This window comes from Hermetia illucens, chromosome 2 (assembly GCF_905115235.1).
Source record: "Hermetia illucens chromosome 2, iHerIll2.2.curated.20191125, whole genome shotgun sequence".
NCBI classification, from domain to species: Eukaryota; Metazoa; Arthropoda; class Insecta; order Diptera; family Stratiomyidae; genus Hermetia; species Hermetia illucens.
In genome coordinates, this window is record NC_051850.1 from 167,536,081 (window position 1) to 167,555,579 (window position 19,499).

Sequence of the window (19,499 nt, forward strand, 5' to 3'; positions counted from 1 at the left end):
AAGGTCATGGATGGCGACTTCAAAAATCTTCGAAAGGGAGTTGAGTAGGGAGATTGGGCGGTCGCTATTGGGATTGGATGCGGGTTCTTGTTTCTTGCGGATGGAGACGATGTGCGCTTGTTTCCAAGGAGTGGGGAAATGTGCTAAGATAAAGCAATGATTGAAAATTTGTGAAAGGAGAGGACTTAGTGTTTTGGCGCACCTCTTAAGGATAATGGTAGGGATTTTGTCAGGACCTGTGGATTTTTTGTTTTTACGGGAAAGGATTATGGATTCGACGGATTCTTGGGAAAGGGATGGGATTGGGTCACAAAAATGGGGAGCGGGGCCTGGGGGTGGAATTGGTATGCTGGTGTAAACTGGGAAGTTGGACGTAAGGTCGGAGAGGTGTTGGGAAACTGAAGATTCGGTAGAAGGGTCTGAAAGATGGAGGGTAGTGCGATGGGCTACGAGGAAGGCTTTCGCTAATTGATCGGCATGGACTTTAGGAGAAGTGTTGTGGGGAAGGGTGGTAGGAGTTTTGGATTTGGCTAGGCGGGGACAGATGTGGCGGAGTTGGTTACATGTTTGATTATTTATGGAAATACCTGAAAGTTTGACGGTGTGGTGTTCGGCGTAGAGGGATTGGATTTCAGATCGGATGGTATGTGTTAGGGAATCAATGCGGGTTTTAAGGAAGTTGAAGCGGGGGTTGTATCTGTTGCGGTGGAGTTGGCGGCGGAGGGTGGTTTTGAGTTTGATTAGGTCGAGGATGTGGGTGGGGAGGGTGATGAGATTGTTGTAGTTTAGGGGACGCATAGGGATGGTTTGGTTGCAGACTTCTTGGGTGATTTCGGTTATTCGGGATATTGTATTGTCTAAATACTCTGGAGAAGGGTAGGAGGGAAGAGAGATGGATGCCAGTTTGTCAGCTAACTTGTAGTTGACGAGATTCCAGTTGGCTTTGGAATAATCTGGAAGTAGTTTAGGTTGGATTCTAGGGAGTTGATCATTAGTGTAGAACTCTAGAACTACACCGTCATGATCACTGAGGCCAGGAACAGTTGGGAGATCGGGGGGAACTGTAGGGAAGTGGGACTGAGTGAGGAGATTATTACTCACGAAGAATAGGTCAAGGAAGGAATGGGAATTGGATGAGTGGTGGGTAGGTTGATTGGGCGGGAGAAGGGTTAGCTGTAGAGGGAGAGAATTCTGGGAATACCAGTTGGCTAACCTGTTGCCATTGGGGTTGGGGATGGAATTGAACCACATACTGTGTTTGGCATTCAGGTCGCCGCCTAGTATGAGGAAGACTTGTTTATTTTGGGATTCTGGGAGGGCTCTGAGGAAATGAACAAGTCGGGTGAGGTCAGCTGGGTCAAGGATCTGTTTTGGGCAGTAGAGGCTGCCGAGGAAAGTGATAGAAGAACGGCAAATGACCGAGATAACCGTAATCTCAAGGGAGGGGGTGATGGATGATGGGACAAAAATTTGATTGGAGTTTATGTGATTGGACACTAGGATAGCTGTACCTCCGCCCGGGCGGTTTATGCGGTCGGTTCGGAAGGAAGTGATGTTGGGAAAGGAGAGTCTGTGGGTCGAGTTAAGTCTTGTTTCTGTGAGTAGGAGGAAGTGCGGATTATGGGTGTTATGGAAGTTGAGGAGTTCATGTCTTTTTTGTCTACTCACAATGGAATTGGGATTGAGCAATACCACTTTAGTGGACATTGCTAGGAGAGACTTGGCATAGGAAGGACAGTAGGGCAAGTCTTTTTTCCATGGGAGAGGAAAGGGAATGATAGGTGGGAATGAAGGAGTTGAGTTGGGAGGCAAGCTGAGGAGTCGGTATATTGAAAAGTGAATGGATTTCACTATCCAAATTGAATGAAGTGTTAGGACGAGTGGCGTTTCGGGCTATGGAAGCGTATGAGAGTGTTTGTTGATGGGGTGGGATAGGATTGTTGATTTGGATGGGATTGTGTTGGGGGTGGGGTCTATGATTTGGGACTGTGTTAGGGTTGGTTGGTTGGAGGATTGAGTTTTGGCGGGCGCGGGCTTGAACAAACATCGGGCAGTTCCGATAACTCGCCGGATGAGTGTTAGAGCCGCAGTTGATAGAAGTGGGGTTTTGTTGTTGTGATTTCGGGCATTCCCGGGGACCATGAGGGGTGTTGCATTTGACGCAACGGTATGGCAGATTGCAGTTTGAAGCCGCATGCCCTAACCTTTGACAGTTCCGGCACTGGGCAATTTCGTGGAACTGTACGTTTTCAAACTTGACAAGGCAATGGAACATCGCTCGGGCCTTGGACAGTGAGGATTGTTGGAAGCCTGGTTTGAAGGTTGTAAGGAACAGATGAAGTGACTTATTGTTGCGTCTTGATGAACTCGTCTCATAAGGACGGACACTAACTGCCTCTGAGACACCAAGGCGATGAAGTTCATCAAGAACCTCTTGGGGGGTGTAAGTGAAGTCTAGTCCACGTAGAACTAGATTCACTGGTTTTTGGTGGGAAGGCGTGAAGGTAAAGAAGGGATGGTTCCCTTCTTTGAGTAATGCTTTGGTTGTTTCGAATTCTGTTTGGTTCGAGACGAGCACATGGGTGGAGTGGATGCTTGTTTTCTTAAGGGAGACGTTAGGGGAAGCATTAATTATTTTTGATGTAATGGCTTTGGTATTGGTCGGATCGGCGCGGATTATTATGGGGGGAAATTTTTCCTGACTTACCTTAGAAGCAGGTGTACTATTCTTATCGCGGATTACTGTATTTGGATGAACTTGTTGTTGAGATGGATTGATTGCGTTAGTATTGGTAATCGGTTGTTGAGTTCTGGTGAGATCAATGTTGGGAGTAGTTGCTGGATGTAGAGTTATTCGTTGTATGGTTGAAGTGTTGAAGGTTGGTTCTTGCTGGATCGGTGTGTGTGTCATTAGTTGTTGGCTTGATTGCTGTTCATTTATTGCATTGATGTGTGGTTGAGATGGTGAGTCGGAGAGGATTTGAGTTTCTGTTTCTTCTAATGATGGTGGTAGTGGTGTTAGCTGATGCGAGCGGGTCATTGTCTCCGCTTCGTTGTGTGTGTGTATGAGTTGGTTGCCGTATTTGCCGGCACAAAAATTTCGGTAGTCGGCCATTTTGCTGGCCAGGTTGGTGAATGTTTCCTCGTTATCGAGGATCCCGGGCCCGTCAATTCCAAGAAGAGACATGAGCCGGAGGTTGTGGATCATTAGTCTCTTGTTGGTTTCTGAGATTTGGGACAGCCGGCGCTCGAGGTCGGCCATTTTCAATTCAGAATCGCTGTCCGACTCGGAACAGCATTCTATCGAAGCAGCTGCGGGGCTGCTCGGTGGTGAGGAGGGGTCGTCAGGTTCCCCAGCAGGGTGGATCTTTTTTCAAGGATCCACCTCCTGGAGGGATACGGACCTAACGTCCACATTGCGTTTCGACATAGTGTCGAAACGCAATACAAAGTCTATTAATTCTACACGTGTTTAAATGTTCAAATGTACTACTGCACTAGCACTACAAAAGCTAACTACAACTACGTACAACTACTACTACTACTACTGTTACACAATTGAGTCTTTAAGTCTTTAAGGAACACTCACTCGATTCGGAAAGAACGCGTCCGTACTGCACGACGTACCGACTGATACTGCTGGCTTGGTTTCTGTTGTTTTCTTCGTTTTATACTCGACTCGCAAAGATGTGTTACGTACGCAACACTGTGGCCCCACGTTGTGTCCCAATTTTGTTACGATGAAAGTTAGGCGTTGCATCACCTCAGCACCAACATGGTCACCAAGGCTGTCAAACAACCAAACTCCCCAACAGGTTTGCCAGTCGTGAACACCGATTGCGCGAGATAATATGTGTTGAAGCTAACCCGAATGCTAGCAGTTCGGCGAGATGAGGGCCGGGGTTTTTGGTTCTCAAATATTATCCCCCTGTTAGAACACAAAGATTTTATCACGTGCCTTGACCCAATAGTCAAAGAAAAACTAAACCCACCCGGGGTAAACTATCCTCATAGAGACAAGAAGTCTCTAGGCGGGTTAATACTACCAAAAATTTCAATCCGAAAGGAGCTAAACTGCCATACGACCTAATAAGGGAGGGGACAAAATCACATAGAAAACTAACGCGCGCGCAATGGACGGGGAAGGATTAGCCCTGAGCCGCTTTTGGCACCTACACAACGAGTGGCCTTCGTTTTTTTTTCCTGTTCATGGGGACCAGATGACATGGTGGTTCTGCGGCAGCCCAACTCAACCTAAACGTTCTCCCCCTGCCGCTTTGAATATAATGGGAGAACTCTAAATAATTCGGAGGGCTGACTGGGAGGTTGAAGCCAAATCAACTAAATCCAATTCATAATTAATTTTATAAACTCAAATTACTATTTTATAAGAAATCATATCCATGTTCTTTTCACGTTTGCACAGGTCTTTCTTTCACTTTGTAAATGATATTATAAAAATTTCGGTAACAGTTTAGCTTCTAACTCGAAAATAACAATGGTGGTGTGGTGTGAAAAAAATAAATGATTGGAATAAAAGTATAACGCAAGCGTTTGGTCTTTGTAGTAAATAGCCTGGATCATCATCCCATTAAACAGTCTAAAGTACATATGATAATAAACCTTTTGTTCCAAAGCCACGTTATAGTTTGCACTCCAGAAACCAAACAAAATAAATTGAGGCTGGAATGTTTAACGCTTAATAGAAATCAATTAGCCTTAGTTTGGATGTGTTACTCTTTATGAATTTGTTTCGCTTTTCACTACTAACGATTGGTTAATATTCAGCTTTATCTTATCTCAAGTCATGTCACGAAAATCATGCTCTTAAAAGGATTATTACAATTCTTATGCCACAGTACAATTGAATTTGAATGACTTTGGCCTGCCGTTTTGGAGTTGGCAGAATTTTGAATTGAACTGTACAAATTTTCGATTCTCTCATTTTTTACACAGCCCTACCAGAATCTTATCTGAAAAACAACACAAACACAACAAATATGTATTTTGACAGTTGTTTTCGTCAGAGGTGAAGAAACGTCAATGCCCCAAATTGTGGGCTTGTGCCTTATCAATATTGGCATTTTCGCTTGATATTGAGAGCGCACCGTTGACCGAATGAATGAGAGTATTTCTTTGTCATTTAGAACAAAACAATCCAATACATGAAAGTGTTCCAGCACGGGCCGTCAGTGGGTAGCGAAGACGATTCCCGCTGCATGCCGGTAACGATTATCTCCCAGATGTGACCTTCATACGACATTCAGTCCGCTTTTATCACTCAGATATTTGCCAGTCGGGGGAGAGCATAGAAGTTGAAAGGTTTTCAGGGCTAGTGGTTGAAGCTGTAGCTTTGTAGTTCAGTAATTCTAGCTAATCTAGTCGTGTGGGGTTCGAAAAGTGTTCAGAGAGATGACCCTTAAGTCAGCAACCGTTCAAACCACCCCGTATGAGGGTCAAAAACCGGGAACAAGCGGGCTCAGGAAGAAGGTAGGATGGCGATGGCTGCAGTTTCTAAAGAGGAGTTTTGTCTGGACTGACACGGTATTATGGTTTCAGGTGAAGGTTTTTACTCAGAAGAATTACACGGAGAACTTCGTTCAGTGCATTTTGGACGCTAATGGCAGTGCAATTTCCGGGAGTCTGTTGGTCGTAGGCGGCGATGGACGGTATTATTGCAAGGAGGCGGTGGAAATCATTGCCAGGATTTGCGCTGCTAATGGGGTAAGTGTCGAGTGAACGCCTTGCAGCCGCAGCAGGCTCGTTTCATTCAAGGAAAAAAATGTTCTCTCTCCAAATATTCGGAATTGTGCCAGATTCGAGCTGGTTTCTGCATGGTTTTGAGGATATTTTTCAGGAAAATAAACTGCCTGGATAGCGTTATTGACACTTTATATATAATTTGCGAATAGATTTAACATCTGGTTCCACCAAAAGAAGGCAGGTTTCACAAAAAATGAATAAATTGCAAAGCCACGGATTGGAAATAATCGCTGCAATGATAAATTTTATCGCTATCGCAAAATATAGTTTTCCTCTATGAATATCAATCACAATCACGGCTTTAAATCTTATCTCTGCTAGTTTTGTTTGCGCTGCACGTTAGTTTGTCTAGAAAAAGGTAATCAGCATACGTTATCTACGTTTTTGATGAATTACAATGAAGTCTCCTAGTATGACCTCAGTAAGTTCAGTTCAAGTTTTCCTTCGTATACCTGATATTGTGTGGGTTCTGCTGTCCTGGAATTTTGAAAAATTTCGGAGCCTTAGCGAATAGTTTTCTATTACATTACTGTGTTTGCCTTGCTGGCATATTAGGTCAAACGAAGTTCATTCGATCTCTGTATTTCAAAACAATTTACCTATATTAATGATCTCAACCAGTTGATCTTTATATATGCTCAGAATGAACATCCTATTTAACCGTTGTCAACTCAGCGAATGAATCGTCCAGGTCTGGCAGTACTTAAGCGCAGGTTCGGGAAGGTGGGTCGGGCTCTTTGATGACTTCAGTCTCTTACACGGTTAAATCCGCGAGAAATTAAAGAACAACCGGAGAAGACGGTCGAAGAGTTGCAACGCAGCTCAATATCCAACTGGCAACCTCGGTGAAACTCAGACAACGCAGCAGACTCTTTTGTCGGGGGTAATCTGTGCAATAAGCATAAGACCGATACGTATGTGGTGGGCAACGCTTTATTGCGCACTAGGACCTAGGCTTCCCGTAGGGACTAGTACTGATGTGCTGGAAGGTGATCAAATCAGCGAGAGAGATCTCAACGAAGCTCGTCCCTTCAATAGAAACACGGACACGATGGTTAAAAAGAACGTATGCGTAAGCTGCAGCCTCATTTCTGGCTGCTGCTGTGGGAGTTTGCTCCAAGGATGGCAAGATGTCAAAGGGACAATTTATCATCCTCCGGTGGTGCCTGTGGAAAGAAATGCTGGAGCCTGAAATCTCATGATGGGCTCCTCCATTTGGAGTGCAATGAGGCTGCCTTATAGTGGCTCCAACAAGTAATTCCAACTTTGAGTTCTGGCGGCCGGTCTAAGTTCACTATTATGAATACCGAACATGCTGGATATTGGAAGGCAGAGGGACATCATCCGCATGCTTGGTGACCGGAACACGGGCGTTGATTTCGGACACATGGACAGGGTAAAGTTCATGAATGCCACGAAGGGAAAACTAAAAACGTGGAGGGTTTCATCCTATTGTTCGAACTGCACTAAAAAAATCTGAAGGTGCTCAGGGTCAGTCACCATATGGCGCTTCACGTTTCCCTTAATAGATTTAAACTCAATCATATCAGGAAACTGTAGAGCATCATCTCCATTTTGGGAATGAAGAAAAATGATGGTCTTCGTCTCGCACCGAATGGAGCAAATCGCGGCAAATTCGGTACGTTTCTCCACAATGGAACTGTGCGCGAGGGATACTGCGGAACCCCCGTGTGGGGACTCGATGTGGCGAAGAAACTACAGAGCAAATCCGACCTGCTAGTAACTTCTCCTGCACCTTTTACCGGACAAACGGAAGTCAGAGCCATGAACGGAATCGGCTTGATGCCAGGTTGTGGGATCGGATCTACGCAAACTGAGTACTGCAAATTTGAGAAGGTGTTGAGCGGAAAATAGAAGAACTCTTTGCGTGAAGAGATGAAAATGGGCCCTGCCGCACCTCCAAATGCGATAATTCTCTGAGAAATAAAACATGAGCGGATCGTGTCTTTGACGGTACGGTTTTAGGATACGGTTTTGGTTACTCATCGGCCGGGGCTTACGCATCTAAATGTTTTCTATTACATTAGAATCAGCTTATGTCGAAAAACAATATTTTTTCAAATTAACCTGCAGCATGCCAAAGCTTCCCCCCATCTGCTGGCACCAAGGCTCACAAAGCTGCAGGACTAGAGCCACGGGTTCGGTTTAATAAAATCTGTGGCATCAGTTAAGAGGGCTAGGATCTGAGTATGAAAAATCCATAAATCCGGAGCTTATGTCCTGATGTCAGAACGGTTAGAAACAACTATGCTAAGACAGTTCTGCTCCCAGGTCCTAGTTACGGTCATTTCACAATACCGGATTAATGACGAGAGGAAAAGCATTATAGCTGATGATTCTTTGTGTCCTCCACCGACGAAAAAACTATCTTCGGGGATGTGGTAGCGTGTACAGAATCAAGGTGTCTCGGACTCTTAATACGTTGCGGCGCGAACAGTGCCGTTCGCTTCCCGCAAGAAGGCTTCAGCCTGTCCAAGGAGATCCTCTTGGGCTTGTTACTGATGTTGAGATTGAATGAGTGCTCCTCACACTCGAATACTTTCCAGGGGTCTTCGTATGGTGGCTGTTGCGGTTTCCGGAGGACATCAGCCCTCATCAGAAGGTGAGTACAAACTTGAAGTTCCTTAGGAGTGTGGATCGCCGGTTGCGTGTGATTAGATGGCGAACGGGGCTTTAATTTGGGTAAGAGCTCTCGTAGTAGGCGCAACAATTCGGTCTCTCTAAGGCCGTCTATTTTGTCGAGGACCAGGTCGAGGTTCTTCCCGTACATCACCTCAGCAGGGCTGGCAGCAAACTCCTCACGGACGCCCAAGACAAGACCTGCTATCAGGATGACTCGTCGCGCGCCATGTGACGCAACATCTTCGTCTCCATTACCGCAAGACGCCATTCATTTTCTTTTATAGTCGGCCAACACTCAAAACCATAGAGGGCGACAGGACGGACGACATTGCTGTAAATTTTAGATTTGAGACGTTCTTTGACACCACGATCACAAAGAACACCAGTTGTGGTGGCCACTTCATCCAGATTGCGTTAATGCGTAAAGTAATTTCATAACGCAGTTCTCCATTGTTGACTAACATCTGATAGTGCACCTATACCAATTGCATCAATACCTACATGAATGTTTTCTTTTCAAGTGACCGCAACTGTTACTCTAAGGCTTCAAGCTTTTGTCAGTCCATGTTTGCGTCGATAATTTGCGTTGGCAGAGTTTTGGCTCGTAGACGTGATAATTAAAAGACGGAAATGTCAGTGGATAGGTTGTGCCTTGAGAAATGACGATCCTATTGTGAGTTATGCCATGCAATGGAACTTACTATACCATTGTACTCGGTGAACTGCTCGCCCTACAACTATGTAGCGTTGAAGTGCAAACTTGCGGAAAATCATGGTGAAAATTGAAGCTCATTGCCAGGAACTGACGGCCATAGTACGTAGATATCCACATAGGGATTTTTAACAACTATATTCTACTTCTATTTAAAAGTCAATAAGTTTAAACCTACTCACCGAATTTATATAAGCTCTTGTTTATAAAAAAAGGATTGATCTGGGATTCAAATGGAGGTGAAAACTTCCTTAATCGCCTCTGACTTTATTGTGATTGATCCTGGTTGCTCACGTAGCTGAGAATATTTAGGTCCAGTTTTGGCAGAGTTATCTCCTATTCGGAAATTGGCGAATGTTAACCGTACAGATCAGTCAACATCTACATGCAGCACAATTGAAATATTCCGTCGGCATGAACACTTTAGTCTTTATGGCATCATAGTCGCAATCATGATTTACACTTAAGTGAAAACTCCATCCATGGGTGGCTCTTGAATATTACCTGCATGCCATGCCATCAAATTCATTCGATTGATCGATTATTCAATTACAATTCCTCGCAACGACCGAACACCACGCATCATAAACCTAGCCAAGTACTGTCACGCTGCTCGACACACCAAACTTTCCTGCCCAACATACGTACCGCAAAGTTTATCCTGTCGAAAAGCAGGAGGACTTGCAGGTGTATTGTGGGCATTCTGACAGGCCATAATTCACCAGCTGGGCATATGTTCAGAATAGGAATTACCGAAGATGATACGTGTCCCTCCTGTAATGAGGAAGCGGAATCCACGGAGCATTTCCTATGTGAATGCCCTGCCTATGGACGCATCAGGCATCAGATCTTTGGTGCCGATGTCCTCCAATTGCGACGGGTAGCATCATATCCACTAACGGAAATCCTGCGATACGTTAACGAATCCGGAATATTCCGTTAGACGGGGGAGGCGAGTACAATGGGCCAACACGGCCTGAGTGCTCAGAAGCTGTAGCTTCTCCTCCACCATACACACACACACACACACACACACACACTGTCACGCTTTAAGCGAAATTTCCCAAACCGTATCCGTGTGAAAAATTATCATTAACAGATTTCGAATGGTGGTTGCTGTTCACTCCTTGGTGGAGTATAGGGCATACACTTAGTCAGATTCCTCTTCAGTTTCACTATCATTACGTTTAACGCTGCGCAAGTGATAAACACGAGACGAACACAGCACCCATGACGATTGGGATTCGAACCCAGAGGCTTCCAGAAGGTTGACACTTAACAATCGCGCCGTCCGAGTTATAATGATGTAATTTAGGCATTCTTCCCGCCGCTGTGTAAACATTCCGCTCAAACAAGGCATTGATCCATGACCTATTGATGATGTCTGTCTGATCTTCTTCATTCTTTGTCCTGTTCAGTGGCGGGGTCGGCTTGTCTGGATGGAGTCGCGGGGCTCTCCAATCACCATCCAGCGTATCAAATCATCTTAGTTTCGGCGTGGCTTTTGGTTGTTTCCTATCGACTTCGATGTTCAGACTAATTCTTGTAAGTGAATACTCGTGGCCATACTGTCAAAGACGTCTCTCTCGTAATTTTTCCACATTCGGTGCAACTCCATATTGATCGCGGATATTCTCATTTTGGATGTGATCAAGGCGTGTTACGCCACTAGTGTAACGCAATATTTTCGTCCCCATTTCCGCAAGACGCTGTTCATTGTCTTTTATAGTCGGCCAACACTCAAATTCATAGAAGGCGACAGGACGTATGATATTGCGGTAAATTTTAAATTTGAGATGTTGGTTAATATGTCGAACACAAATAATGTTAGTTCTGGGACGCGACTTTATCCAGGTTGCGCTAATACTTGAAGCAATTTTATAACGCAGTTCATCATTGGCTGATAGCATTGATCCGAGAAATTTAAATCGCTCAGTTCTGGGCAGGTCACTACCACTAGCAGTGATAGTAGCTGTCTCAATGGGATTGGTCATTAAAAATTCTATTTTATTTACATTCGTTCATTTACTCTTCGGTAGAGCAATTTAATCAAGCATAACTTCTTCTGGCACTAGGTGTTGCCGCAGGGCATACCAGATGAATTTGTGTGGTATACGGGCAAACGTCTTCTCTAGATCCATAAATGCAATGTAAAGAGGGCGATGTTTCTCACGGTGTTTCTCCATGTGTAACCATGCAGCGTGCATTGCTTCAGTAGTTTCGCAGTTCTTGACATTTGTAATGATTGGTAATCGCGTAAGTGAGACCAGTTTGTCTTTTTTCTCACGAAGTGCGCCCAGCGGATCTGTGCGTTCCTCACACTGTCTTATCGGTGGCACGGTTTGCAGGACAGCAATCAATGACGGATGCTGAGGTGCGATGGTCTCAGAGGGAAGAGCTTTGTGGCTTGTAGCGGTGATAAAGTGCCTGCGTCTAATGGGGATGTAGTCGATTTGCGGTTGTTTTACTATTCCCACTATAAAATGTAAGAAGTAAGAAGATGAGATAATCGTTTATTGATACGTGCAAGGTCGTGAGTGTCTGCAAAGTCGACTACACGCTCGTCATCGTCATTGCGTGCTCTAAAACCTTTTTTTTGTGTGATCAGTTGATATAATGGTGAGCTTCATGAGCTGGTCATCAAATCGTTCGACTTCTTTAATGGTACCACGGAAACCCTATGAAATGACATTGCCAACAACGTTCATATTCTATATCGTAGCCTTTCGCGCCGTACCATCGAGTATTTTGTAGAGCACAAATATTAATGCGCCTTTTCAAAGCGCTCTTAGGAGTTCCGCGGTCTTTCCATTGAGGGTACCAATATTTAGTGTGCAGACACAAATTTGTTTTGATTGGATTAATTCGTCTGAAATGAACGTCTTAGCATTTCTCCGAAGCTTCGAATTCAACACTATCATTTTTGTTTTGAACGACATTGAATACATTTTCATGGTTGGTTTGTCGTGGGACCTGCCAACAAGAGACATCAGGTAGGATTCAGCCTAGATGAATAACTTCAACAAAGTACCCCCAAACTGTTCTTTTTTATCTGGGCTCGGAATCACTAAGAGTTTGCCTGATGCTGAGTATAAAAAAATTCACTTTACAAATGAAAGCAAGAGTGACTAATACAAAACAATGCATTTGCGAGAGTACTGGAACTTTGCCTTAAAATGTTGACAGACTCTATCTTTCCTCTATTCTGGGAGCATCGTGAATGAAAGTGGTTGCCAGTTGTTGTTTGCTACTTTATATTTGTTCAGAAACAGGAGTATGAATTGTATTTAAGAAGACAATCGCCTGGTTAAGGCCTAAGCTAGACGTCGGTAATTCCGATTAATTCATTCCATTCTTTTATCTTTTTCAATTTGATTGTAAGATTATTTTTGGTTAAGTTGTGAGCTAACGCCGAACATGGTATTGGTGAGATATGAAATGGTCATAAGCGAGAGATAAGTAAATTTATGCTCTGATTCTAATTCAAAATGTAAAATTGCTCACTATTTCACCGCGATAACTATTACATTCCATCTTTACAGGTTGCCAAGCTCCTGGTCGGACAGAATGGTATCCTATCAACACCTGCGGTATCGAGTCTTATTCGTCACAATAAAGCATATGGTATTTTTTCCTCAACTGTTTTTCTTCGTTTTTTTTCTAAAATCTCATCCCCAACTTAGGTGGTATCATCCTGACAGCATCACATAACCCCGGTGGCCCAGATAATGACTTTGGCATTAAATTCAATTGCTCGAATGGAGGACCAGCTCCAGACGGTGTAACGGATAAAATTTTTCAACTATCCACTGCCATCAAAGAGTATAAAATTGTTGAAGATCTTAAAATCGATATTTCGAAAATTGGAACAAATTGCTACGAGGTAAGAGTTGAAAAGCAGAAGATGTAATCATTGGACCGAGAAAATTCTAAAAGATTTTAAAGGACAAGTTTCGTTCAATATACGACATAAATAGTTTTATGGTGCGCAACTGCTTTCTGAACTTTCCAAGTCCATTGGGATCGGATACAAACTTTTTAATGGGGAGCAAATAAATTTTTAAATTGAGTCAGATTGAGATTCTACCACAACCTTATTGAATTATTGGCCATCATTGCTTTTATCCAAAAATTAGAATCTTACTAAGTGGACGTACGTATATAATACACGTAATATAAATAAATGAGGGATATAATCAAAGGAGTTTGGGAAATGATCGAACAGAAACAGGGCTTCAGGTAAGAATACTCAAGAAGAAAAAAAGAAAAACAATAAAACGTCCATGATGATATCTTCAATCCAAACAGAGAGAAGAGAAGCGGAACATTAGCATTTGGGATTTAACCGCCTGCTTGCGTATGAGCATCCTTCGTGTGCACCCACGTAACGGCGTTTAGCTGGGGTTGAGGAAGGTGTATGAGTAATCTTATTTATTTGGAGGCATTTTCCCGCATACGTAGGCTCTCTTTCATTCTTTCCAATCGGACCAAGCCAAACGTTCGTTTTCGGAAGATTCAATCCCAAACAAAGTCAATCGAAACTTTAGCTACATCGCAAAAAAAACTTTTTGTGTTTTCCGAGTTAAGTTGTTTATTTATCTACTCTTATTGCTCGCTAGGTTGATGGTAAACCGTTTGTTGTCGAAGTAATCGACTCTGTCGAAAATTATGTAAATCATATGAAGGAAATTTTCGATTTCGGCAAACTTCATGATTTCGTGAGTGGCAAGAAGACTGGAACACCACTGAAGGCACGAATTGATTCGATGAACGGCGTAACTGGTTCATATGTGAGGGAGATATTCCTTAACTGTCTAGGAGCGACGCCCGATAGTGTTGTGCATACGACGCCACTAGAAGATTTCGGTGGATTACATCCTGATCCAAATTTGACATATGCCAAGGATTTGGTAGACACCGTAGCGAAAGGAGATTACGACATTGGGGCTGCATTCGATGGCGATGGAGTAAACTTGCTGAAGATATGAATATTTATTTTGATAGTAAAACAAGTTGTATTCTAGGATCGTAATATGATTATCGGAAGGAATGCTTTCTTCGTGACACCTAGTGATTCTTTGGCTGTCATTGCTCATTACTTGGAGTGTATTCCTTATTTCAGGAAAAATGGAATTCAAGGATTTGCTCGAAGTATGCCAACTGCATCTGCTGTTGATTTGTAAGTGCATTTATTTGAGTTTGAATTTACATATAATGTGAATGTCTGAATGTATAACAGAGTCGGCCAAAAGCTTGGAAAGGAAGTTTTTGAAGTGCCCACGGGATGGAAGTACTTTGGCAATTTGATGGATGCTGGTCGTCTCTGCTTGTGTGGTGAAGAAAGCTTCGGTACTGGTTCGAATCACATTCGTGAAAAGGATGGAGTATGGGCAGTCCTTGCATGGCTTTCAATAATGGAACACACTGGAAAGAGTATTGAAGACATCTTGAAGAACCATTGGTCAATTTATGGTCGCAATTACTTTACCCGATATGATTATGAGGAATGCGAATTAGAACCATGCAATCAAATGATTAGTACAATGGAGAAGACTATTACTGACCCTGCATTTAAGGGTCGTGAATTCAGTTCCTTGGGGAAAACGTACAAAGTGAAAGTGGCCGACAACTTTGGTTATACAGATCCTGTCGATAAATCGGTTGCATCGAAACAGGGATTAAGAGTCGTGTTTGAAGATGGCAGTCGAATCGTAATGAGGCTGAGTGGAACTGGAAGCTCAGGAGCAACTGTGAGGTGAGAAAAACTTTTATTAATTATTGAATCGATCGGTTAGTGTAACACCCATTGATATTTTCTTTTGCCAGGATGTACATTGATTCATATGAAAAGGATAATGTTCTTGGAAAGGCTAGTGAAATGCTTAAACCGTTGATCAACATTGCTTTGGAAATATCCGATCTCCAGAAATTCACCGGTCGCACTGCACCCACCGTTATTACATAAAATCATCGATAAGGACCTGCTAGCTGAGAATACTCTGTTTTGTTAAATGAATCTTGCATTTTTTGTTCGCTTTCAAACGTTTGTTGCATGATGGGGGAGAAAAAATAAAAATTTAATGTTAAATGAATTTGAATTGCTTTCTTTCATTCTAAAACATTCAAACGTTCGTCCTTCGGGCTTACCAATTAGCGTACAATCGCTCTATCAAGATGTGACTGAGCCTGACATAAAGCTGCAGCAGCGTAGAAGAAAGATAATTTCAACCTGCCTATTTTGGTGACTTTCAAGAGGCGTACAGCCAATGGACCTTGAATTTGTTTTCCAATTTTTCCCATTGTTGTTTTCCTTCAAAGCATCATTCCGAACAACCTTTTCAGGGCATTGAATAGAATATTGTTTACTTCTTTCCACTTTGATGCGTCAATTTCATATTTTTTTTTCTATCTTCTCCAATTCTGTTTAATATACGAATTGAAATGAATTTTTTATTTGTACAGCCCAAGTTCACTATTTTATGCGTTCCTGTGTTGTGTGGGACCTGGTTGCTATTCAATGGAAGCCATGATTTGAATTATTTAATTGTATTGAAACCAGGTCAATAGGGAGCGAAGTGAATGAAATATAAATGATTCTCTTCTTATGTTCCTCTTATTTTATTCTTAGAATTCAATGTGTTCATGCCTGGCGACTCTTGACATATATTGACCTTATGAATAGAGGTTTGAGCGGGAGCAATGCAATTCCGAATAACATCAAGCTTTAGAATCTTGACTTTAATGTGGAATGGTGAATTGATGATGACGGTTCGATAAACGATATTGTTGGGTTTATATCTACTTATATTTATATCAACTGTTGGAATATGAGAACTAGTGGAATATATAAAATTAGAAGTAGTGGAATATATTAATTCACTTGTGGGTACTTGATGTCTAAAAAGTCGATTTGGTAGCAAAAACGACGTTCCAAAAACTGCGTTCTGAATTCTTGTCGTATGTAGTTAGTTGCGATGACTTTCAAAATGGAATATAGTTGGTGAACTAGCGGAGCTTTTTTAGACCATTTTCTCCAATGATTCGGCGAATCATTGGAGGAAATGTAGTTTTTAGTAACGAAAGTAAAAGAATATTTTTTTTGGGATAGGGTAGGTTACACATTTATGCACACAGTGTTGGACTCCCGGTTTGGTACGTCGTCGGACTACCAACTAAACGCTTCCCCATTGTCAGAGAGCTAGCCTGAAACTGTTTGTCACATTACTTCGGAATAGTCCCCGAACTCTCCCGCCTTGCGGAGTCTTTAAATCAGGAAATTCTTTTCACCAACAGGAGGAAAGGAACTGTCAGTTTAAGGAATCCCCTGGCATCCGGCTGCTCCACTGGTCGAGCTCTATCTTCTTAGCAACGAGGGCAACACGGCTCCACCTGTCAGCACTCCTCAGCATCTGTTCCTTCGACAATGTTGTCTGGAGAGAGATACCCTATGTTTAAATAGAGCTTCTGACGAACCCCATCCCACTTTTCACAAGAAAAAAAATCGTGATGGGCGTCGTCCACAACTCCAATGCAAACAATGCGCCTTTCCAATCTTGTGCAGGTAAGACTGAAAACCTCGATGCCCACTTAAAAATTGGGTTAAAAAATAGCCAGTCTCACCATGCTTCCTATTCAGCCACGCACCTAAGTTGCCGATGAGCCGCACAATCCATCTGCCTCATTTTGCGAAGAGAGCTGCCACCCGTCTAGAGTGCGTTGCCGTTCTTCACGAGCAACAATCTCTCTTGGCTCATCTCGCTTGGGCTTGTATTTGGCTTGACGCTCCTTAGTAGGAAGGGCAACGGGGATCATTACCGCGATTACCATCACGACCGGTTCAGAGACAGTGCGGTACATAGACGCTACCCGCAAAGCTCCTCGTCTCTGGGCTTGCGTGAGACATTTACGATATACCTCCTTGCCAAGAGCGTCAGCCCATACCTCTGCCACGTAGAGCAGGACAGACTTCGTTGACCTCATCAGGAGACGTCGCCTGCTAGACCTAGGGCCCTCAATGTTTGCCGTTAGCCTACTTAACGCCGAAACTGCAGCTGCATCCTGGTTCGCTGCTACTTTGCTCAAAAAAGCTCATCTTTAAGTCAAAAGTCAGCCTGAGGTACTTTACCGTTGGTTTTGACTCGATTATCGGCTCGCCGAACGATATGAACGCAGGGTCGGAATTCTTGTTTTAGTCAGGATGACTACTTCGGTTTTTTCCAGTGCAAGGTTGAAACCATGAGTAGTCATCCGTCCGCTACCCGTCGCATCAATACGCCGAGCCTTCTTTGCGCCTGTTCGACAGTGCGTCCAGCAACAAGCGCCGCGACATCATCTGCATTTCCGAACAAGCGCAACTCTTTTTCATGTCGAGTTTAAGTAGGCTACCATAGGTAGCGTTCCAGAAGTCCGGCCCTAGGATGGATCACTGTGCTACCTCATCCTCCTCTGGCCTTCTAGTGTTTCATAGAGCAGATAGTCACTCCTCAGATAGTCCCTCAATATCCGTAAGAGATAGTTCGGCACGTGGAAAGTATTGTCTAGTGTGCCTAGAATGTCTTTCCATCTTACGGAATTATAGGCGTTTCTGACGTCAAGCGTTACGAACCCCATCCACGACTTGCATGACAGCATCAACTGTGGATCTCCCTGCTCTAAAACCGAACTGCCGTGGAGATAAGTCTCCGGCACCGCGTATCGTTTCAGCAAGTCTACTTCTGATGAGCTTTTCGAGCATTTTTTCAGCAGAGCAGAGCATCGGGTCCTGGCTCCTTCTTGCTTTTCGTAGAGAGGACTGCCTCTTCCGACCCTTTTATAGAGAAAAGTGGACAGTCCTCTGCGCTCTCCGCGCCGATACTATCATCCCATAAGGGGTGCGCAGGGAATAGTGCCCTTACAATGCGAATAAAGTTTCCGCAGAGCCCCGATTTTTCGTGTTCCCAGTTTGGAACCAAGTCCCCACGGATTCCCATTCACTTTGTCGACCAGACCCTGCCACCAACGAGCTTTGCTCTTGTCTATTGGGCTGTGGGGTCTTCTTTTTTGCAGATTTGTACTCCGTAACTATGATACATTCCTCCTCCCGATCGCTTAGACGTTATGTTAAGCGGCGGAGCCTGTGACATTCCTTCCGAAGCTCTGCGATTTCTACTGCCCACCAATACATAGAAGGTTTTCCGCGTCTCGATGCCCTCCTGGGTATGGAGGCGCCGCAGGCCGTCGTTATCAGGTTCATAGCTGAATTTACGACAGTGTCAGCTGCGGCGTCACCGCTCCCAGGAGTACCCTCCAGCGCAGCCCCACCTGTTCCAAGAATTTCGCCAAACCTCCCGGTGTTCACTTTCGCGATGTTCCATGCACAGGCAGTGCGCCGGGGTGGCACACACCGAGAGTTTGTGTCCACCACTTCGAAGGTAATGTATTGATGATCGCTTGCCGAGAAGTGTTGCAGAACTCGCTACCTGTTCCCCAGCAACACCAGTGATTCCGCCGCGAAGGTTACGTCTGGAATGCTTCCCTCGCAGCCCGGCCGCCGGAACGTTGGAGTGGATCCGGTGTTTAGAACTACCAGTCCTGTTCTCACCACTATTTCCATGATTCGTTTCCCTCTGGAGTCTGTGTGAGGCATTCCCCATTCAAGTGCACTAGCATTGAAGTCACCCCGGACCAGGATCCGCCCATCTGTGCCTAACATAGCGTTCTTCAAAGCATCAAGCCTGCGTTGAAAGTCCGGCATTGTCTCATTCGGTTAGAAATGTACAATCTTCTTCAGATTGGTCCGATTCAGAAGCAGGGTGGGCTGGTTATTTTGTTTGTTCATAGACCTAATGTGGATGGAGTCGACAGGCTCTCAAATCACCATCTAGCCTATCAAGCCATTGTTGCTTCGACTGTTCTTTTTCTCGTTTTCCATCGACTTCGATGTTCAGACCAATTTTGACGATGAGTTCTCGCCGGTACGAATAATATTGATACGGATGTGATAATGCATGTTATGCCACTGGTTCTTTGGGTTCTTCGGATTGACTAATTAAACCTAGCGCACGAGTTCCCCTGGAACTAGGTGTAGCCGTAGAGTATACCAAACTCATTTGGCCGTGTGCATCCAAACGTGCTCTCTAGATCTAAAAAATCAAATGGATAAGGGGCGATTCGCACCTTTTCTATGAGTAATCACGCAGCATATATTGCATCAGTAGTTCAGCAGTTCTTGACAAACCCAGCTTGATTTATGGTTATTCGAACGATGTCGTAAATACGGTTTACAAGAATGCTTCAAAAAATCTTGATGGTATGGGACAGAAACCGGATCGGATAGTATTATAATTTGAACTTTGCACAGGATTGCTTTTGCCTTTAGTAGATGGTATTAGGCGGTATTCAA

At 43.9% G+C, this 19,499-nt stretch overlaps 1 protein-coding gene across 2 annotated transcripts; it reads left to right on the top strand.

Annotated features, from left to right (window-relative positions):
- Positions 1 to 5,034: 5,034 nt before the first annotated feature.
- Positions 5,035 to 15,213, top strand: LOC119649232 (phosphoglucomutase). 2 transcript variants are annotated; one of them, XM_038051294.1, is made up of 9 exons: positions 5,035 to 5,225; positions 5,286 to 5,490; positions 5,560 to 5,724; positions 12,661 to 12,742; positions 12,802 to 13,001; positions 13,738 to 14,085; positions 14,143 to 14,297; positions 14,358 to 14,873; positions 14,945 to 15,213. In XM_038051294.1, exons 2-9 carry the CDS (start codon positions 5,413 to 5,415, stop codon positions 15,081 to 15,083), a joined length of 1,683 nt encoding a protein of 560 aa, XP_037907222.1. In that variant the 5' UTR covers positions 5,035 to 5,225; positions 5,286 to 5,412; the 3' UTR covers positions 15,084 to 15,213. The 2 variants fall into 2 exon arrangements, with proteins under 2 accessions (XP_037907222.1, XP_037907221.1); XM_038051293.1 differs by having other exon boundaries at positions 5,035 to 5,490.
- Positions 15,214 to 19,499: the final 4,286 nt, after the last annotated feature.

What these genes read in the sequence shown, in the direction of transcription:
- LOC119649232 (XM_038051293.1), top strand. Translation starts at nt 5,413, where the DNA reads ATGACCCTTAAGTCAGCAACCGTTCAAACCACCCCGTATGAGGGTCAA. An exon ending in CAAGCGGGCTCAGGAAGAAG is followed by an intron (nt 5,491 to 5,559) that starts GTAGGATGGCGA and finishes TTATGGTTTCAG; the next exon opens with GTGAAGGTTTTTACTCAGAA. An exon ending in GGATTTGCGCTGCTAATGGG is followed by an intron (nt 5,725 to 12,660) that starts GTAAGTGTCGAG and finishes CCATCTTTACAG; the next exon opens with GTTGCCAAGCTCCTGGTCGG.